The 5,840-nt window shown below is 39.5% G+C and overlaps 1 protein-coding gene across 1 annotated transcript; it reads left to right on the plus strand.

The window, feature by feature from the left end:
• The first annotated feature begins 231 nt into the window (after positions 1–231).
• Positions 232–3,653, plus strand: LOC111392498 (protein NUCLEAR FUSION DEFECTIVE 4-like). Its single transcript, XM_023017853.1, has 3 exons — positions 232–704; positions 784–1,622; positions 2,905–3,653. Exons 1-3 carry the CDS (start codon positions 378–380, stop codon positions 3,380–3,382), a joined length of 1,644 nt encoding a protein of 547 aa, XP_022873621.1. The 5' UTR covers positions 232–377; the 3' UTR covers positions 3,383–3,653.
• The last annotated feature ends 2,187 nt before the right edge of the window (positions 3,654–5,840 follow it).

Genomic DNA, 5,840 nt, shown 5'->3' on the forward strand with positions numbered 1-5,840 from the left:
CAATTTATGCATTAGAATTTGGGTTTAAAAGGACAATAACAGTGCTCGAGGTGGGTTAAGGTGGCCGGATGCGATCGAGTGGACATGACATTGTAATAGAAATTTAGATGGTTTTGTGTGAAGGAGAACCGTAAAAGTATAGGATCAATTTACTAGTTAAATAATTAATTGAGGACCAATTCTACAATTTCCCAAAGAAAATATCAATGGTTTTGCCATTTCCTGTAGGCCGTAGCAAGTTGTGAGGATCAAATTAATTATAATTTTTCTTCTTCTATATATTATAATGGTTTTTCCAATGCTATATGCTTCATTAGCACCGATCAAGATTTTCTCTCTCTAAAATCTCGCCATCTTTCTTCAACTGTTTGTTGTTAATGGGCATGCTTTCACCAACGTCCCCCGCCGGAAAATGGCTGGGTTTTGTTACTGCAGTGTGGGTTCAAGCTGTCTCCGGCAACAATTACACTTTCTCGAATTATTCCGACGCTCTTAAGTCCCTTATGGCCCTTACTCAACTCCAGCTCAATAACCTCTCCGTCGCTAAAGACGTCGGAAAAGCCTTTGGAATACTCGCCGGAATCGCCTCCGACCGTCTCCCAACCTCCATCATTCTCCTCATCGGCTCAATTGAAGGGTTTATTGGTTACGGCGTTCAATGGCTCGTCGTTAGCCGCCGCATCCAACCCCTTCCCTACTGGGCTGTAAGTTTATCGAATTTTAAGTTCTATTTTCTGCTGTGAAGTGTGAGCCATACTAATAAATGTATCTGAATTTGGGCAGATGTGTATATTCATGTGTATGGGAGGAAACAGCACGACGTGGATGAATACAGCAATTCTGGTCACGTGTATTAGGAATTTTAGGAGAAACAGAGGCCCAGTTTCCGGGATTTTAAAAGGTTATGTCGGTTTAAGCACCGCAATTTTCACTGACATCTGCTCGGCTTTGTTCGCCGATGATCCGGCTAAGTTTCTAGTCATGCTTACAGTAGTACCTTTTGTGGTTTGCCTCACTGCCATTGTTTTCCTCCGTGAAATCCCACCTTCGTCCACCTCGGCGGAAGAAAATGACGATACAAAATATTTCGGTGTAATTAACGTTCTTGCTGTAGTTATCGCACTTTATCTATTGGCATACGACGTTACAGGGGCTCATGGCCGCCTATTTTCCCAAATTTTTGCTGCAGTGCTTTTGGTTCTTTTAGCTTCCCCTATATCAATTCCGATTTACCTCGCGTTAAAGGATTTCATTAGACCCTGTTCTGATTCTAAAACCATGGATATTGAACGCAATGTAACTGTGCCATTACTAACCAAAGAAGTAAAAGAACCCGTGGTGGAGGTGGAGAAAAACGTGGAAGTAACGGAGTTCATCGAAAAGAGGAGGCCGGTTCTTGGCGAAGAACACACAATAATCGAGGCCTTGAAAACATTGGATTTCTGGATTTTGTTCGTGTCGTTTCTTTGTGGAGTTGGAACAGGCCTAACAGTTATGAATAACATGGGACAAATGGGGTTGGCACTTGGGTACACCGATGTTTCCATGTTCGTGTCGCTAACTAGCATCTGGGGATTCTTCGGCCGCATTCTTTCAGGATGGGTTTCTGAGTACTTCATTAAGTAAGTTAATTACTTCTTGATTCAGTAATTATTCTTTTGCTTTTCTTAATGATTGTGTGCATGCATCATGTGGATAGAATATACTTTATGAGACTCATTATGCACATTGATTTACTTTTTGATCTTGGCATGTTGTGATCTTCTTTTCAACTTTGCCAATGCTTGAAGCAAAAACTACTAAATTACTAGTCTTGTGATATATCCAATGCAATTTCTTATGATATGTATGTATACAGATCTTAAATTTTTTTGAAAACATTAGAAAAATATATGTTAAAAAGTTGTTTGATTACTTTTCTTCTAATCAGCTGATGCTTTTCTTTAAAGATTGAATTGAAAGCTATACCTGGGACAAATTTGGCTTTTTAATTGCTTGAAGGGGAAAACTGTGGGGCTCATGAGATTTTGGGTGAAGAAAAGTGTTTAAATAAGGATACGGATGCCCGTATTTTGATTGGGATTCTCCTCATTAGATCTGTTTCTGCTTAAATTTTATTTATGCAATTAAAAGTCCAAGTGTGTAGGTGAAATAGAAAATTATAATAAATGCACATAAAAAATGCTTTAAGAAGTTTTTAGGTCAACATGGTCGGCTGGCGCCTTTTACATGGCTCTTTTTCTTGTGATTCAATCGTTGTTTAACCCATTCCAGGAGACTTTTCTTCCTACCGCTTTTTTGCCTGGAAATTTAACACGAAATTCGGGATTAATATTGGAACGGACCACATATCCAACTCTTTCTTACTCACAATTGCATATTCTTGCTGTTTTCAATAGGTTAAGTGGGATATCAACATCGTGGATGCTATGGAGTCCCAAAAGAAGCACTTTTTAACTCGTGTGAATCTATAATTAGCAAAAGTAATAATTGGCTGACCATGGTCTTATACGTGATTCATTAATATGTTTGAAATATGAACTGTAATATTCTTGCTGAGGAAACCAGCATGATACGTCCCTGTTTTCTTATCTTTGTATTTGATGGAAAAACATCTTAGAAGCCTTTTTTTTCCCCTTTATTGAATGGTTGTGCAAGTGGTAACCTGTCCTGTTGGCTGGTCCGGTTGCATCCAGCGATCTTCTTGGCATCATGCTTGATTGTGAAATAAATATATTTCATTGGCTTATGCAACGTATCATACTCAAATATGTTTAACATGACTTGCAACCATGTTGGAGTTCAATGAGTTTTTGGTCGGTATGTCCCGGGAATATCGATTATATCAAGGCACTTATTTGGCGATTCCAATTGATTACCTTGCTTTTCTTTTCTTATCCTCAGGAGGGCCGGAACACCGAGGCCAATATGGAATGCAGCTTCACAGATTCTAATGGCAGTGGGATATGTCATAATGGCCATTGCTATGCCGGGATCGCTATATGTTGGTTCCATAGTGGTTGGGATATGTTATGGAGTTCGGATAGCTGTCTCAGTTCCTACTGCCTCCGAACTCTTTGGCCTCAAATATTATGGTCTCATTTACAATATTCTAATCCTTAATCTTCCTCTGGGATCGTTCCTCTTCTCTGGATTGCTCGCTGGCTTCTTATATGATTCCCAAGCTACACGCACAGCTGGAGGCGGGAACACATGTCTAGGTGCCCACTGTTACCGGCTAGTGTTTGTGGTTATGGCAATTGCATGCATTATTGGGTTTGGTCTTGATGTTTTGCTGGCTTTCAGAACGAAAACCATTTATTCCAAGATCTATTCAAGCCGAAGATCAAAGAAGACATCATCAGTGTCCAATGGCCAATGATGACACACTCCTATCAGATTTGAGGACTACGTAAATACATAGGATTGATGGGAGATCTTATCCCGGTGATATCTCTGCTTGTTGTATTGCTTTATTTCCACTTAATCGTGATAATAGAGACGTATGGGTTGATTTGGACTTGTGGTTGGATCTTTTGTACCCTACATAGTGTTCTTAGATCGTTGTTTTTGTTACTTAAGAACGCATTTTTTGATGAATCTTTGCCTTTGAGATCAATGGAAGAATTGAATATTTGAAGCTGGGTTGTGAATTTCTTGGTGTGTGTCAATTTTGTACTCGTGCTTTCTTAATTCTCTACTAGGCTTAGCATTAAAAGATGAGAAGACGATTGATTACGACACTGATATTAGCTTTGTATTGAAATATGAGCACGATTGAATATGACAGATACTTGTCGTTTATATAAACATACATGGCATGTATCATTCTTCTAAATTTTACAGTGTCTTGGGATTGACGGTTGTGTTTTTATTTAATTATTTGGGAAGTAAGAAATTAAATTTGTCTTTTTTTTCCCCCCTTTTTTTTTTAATCAATTAATGTGAATATATTGATCATAAGATGAGTACAATTACATCAGGCATCCCCGAGCAACTAATATCAAAAGATATATCAACGATTACAAAATTAAAAACCAATCGCTAAAGTTTCAAACTAAATCAAAACATAATGATGCAATGTAAACGTTACTTTGTACACGCATGTCTATCCTTTGAATAATGCTATCCATGTGCGGTTGTGGATCCTCAAAGGTTTTCCCTTTCCTAACTATCCATATTTGGTAGACGGTACATGCAAGAGCAATCCTCTTTGCTTTGCTATGTCAAGATGTCCCGCGTGCCGCGTGAGTAGATTTTTAACCCATTTTTGTTAGGTATTTTCTGTTTACGAAATCAGGTAAGTAGCACTAAAGAAGTATAATAGCAATTTGTAGCACTGTTCGGTGTATCTAATTATGATATTTATTATTAATTGTAATCATTAATAGCTTAGATACTTCTAATTCATTGTTGAATAGAGTTATGTTACATTTTAATACATTGGACAATGAATGAGAGAGTTCACGACCACCTAATTGGGACAGTTATGACAATGGATTAAATGACTCCATTATGTTTCTTTACAGTCTTATGTACGTTGGACGTGTGATTAAATATTGTGTACATGTGATGGCGAAGATGACTAATCAACTAATAAGCTTTATACTTCATACTTCTAAATTTAGCCAACTCAACCTCATGGTGATTCCTTGCAATTTCACGTTGTTTCTTTCTGGCTTAAACTAATAATACACTTCTGATAAGCCCCCGATCAGATTCACCTACACTAGACGCAAGGAGAGAAACAATTGCACCAAGGAGTGACCTAAAATGTCAACGGGCACAAAATCTTTTAGATATTAATTTGGGGCCCACTTATTATGTCATAATAAGGTGTTTTGAATTTGTTAGCAAGTTAGTTAGATTAGTTACGGGAAGGGTTATATGTAAGGGTGTGGAAGAATGGTAAAGGTATCGAGAATTTACTAATTTTTGTAGTGGAGAATTCCCAGCTCTCGAAGTGCTGGTTTATTCCAGTTCATTTGTAATTCCCAGTTTACCTTTCATATTGAATAAATTCAGAGAAAATCCCAAAAGAATTCTGTTCATTTCTTTCTCCAACACCTTCTATTGCACAATCACGATCACCCCTATCAAATTGGTATCAGAGCATCATGACCCTCACCGATCGAGTTGTAGTGCTGGAACAACAAGTGGCGGACAATCATCTTGCAATTCAAACAGGAATGGCGACTATGAGGACCGAAATTCATCAACTACGTTGCAAATTGATGGAAAAACTTGATTTCATGCTCCGGTCTTGGGACAGCCAGGAACGAGACAGGAAGGAAAAAGGGATTGCCACCAACCAACTGACCTTTTCACCAAGTACTGGGGAGACTCAGGCAAGTTCGGAGAAAATTCAGAGCAGCGGGGGAGCTACCAAAACTGGGTGGCATTGGGATCCGCGGGTACATCAACTTGACATGCTTGTGTTTGATGGTCAAGACCCATATGGATGGGTCTTCCGTGTGGAACGTTACTTCACCATTAATCGGATGACAGAGGAAGAGAAGAAAGAGGCAGCTACTGTGTGCCTGGAGGGAAAAGCTTTGGCCTGGTACCAATGGGAAGATCGACGCAGACCCGTTGAGAATTGGGAGGAGTTGAAACTCCGACTACTACGACAGTTCCATTCATCACAGGACGGGACCCTCTGCGCCAAGTTTTTGGCCCTCCGACAGACCACCACCGTTCAGGACTACCGTTGGCAATTTGAGCAGCTCGCATCGCCATTACGAAGCGTCTCAGAGGAGGTCCTGGAAAGTGCTTTCATTAACGGGTTGAAGGTTGAAATAAAGGCTGAGGTCCAGTTGCTTAATTCAGTGGGCGTGGAG

This window comes from Olea europaea, unplaced genomic scaffold (genome assembly GCF_002742605.1).
Source record: "Olea europaea var. sylvestris unplaced genomic scaffold, O_europaea_v1 scaffold935, whole genome shotgun sequence".
NCBI lineage: Eukaryota > Viridiplantae > Streptophyta > Magnoliopsida > Lamiales > Oleaceae > Olea > Olea europaea.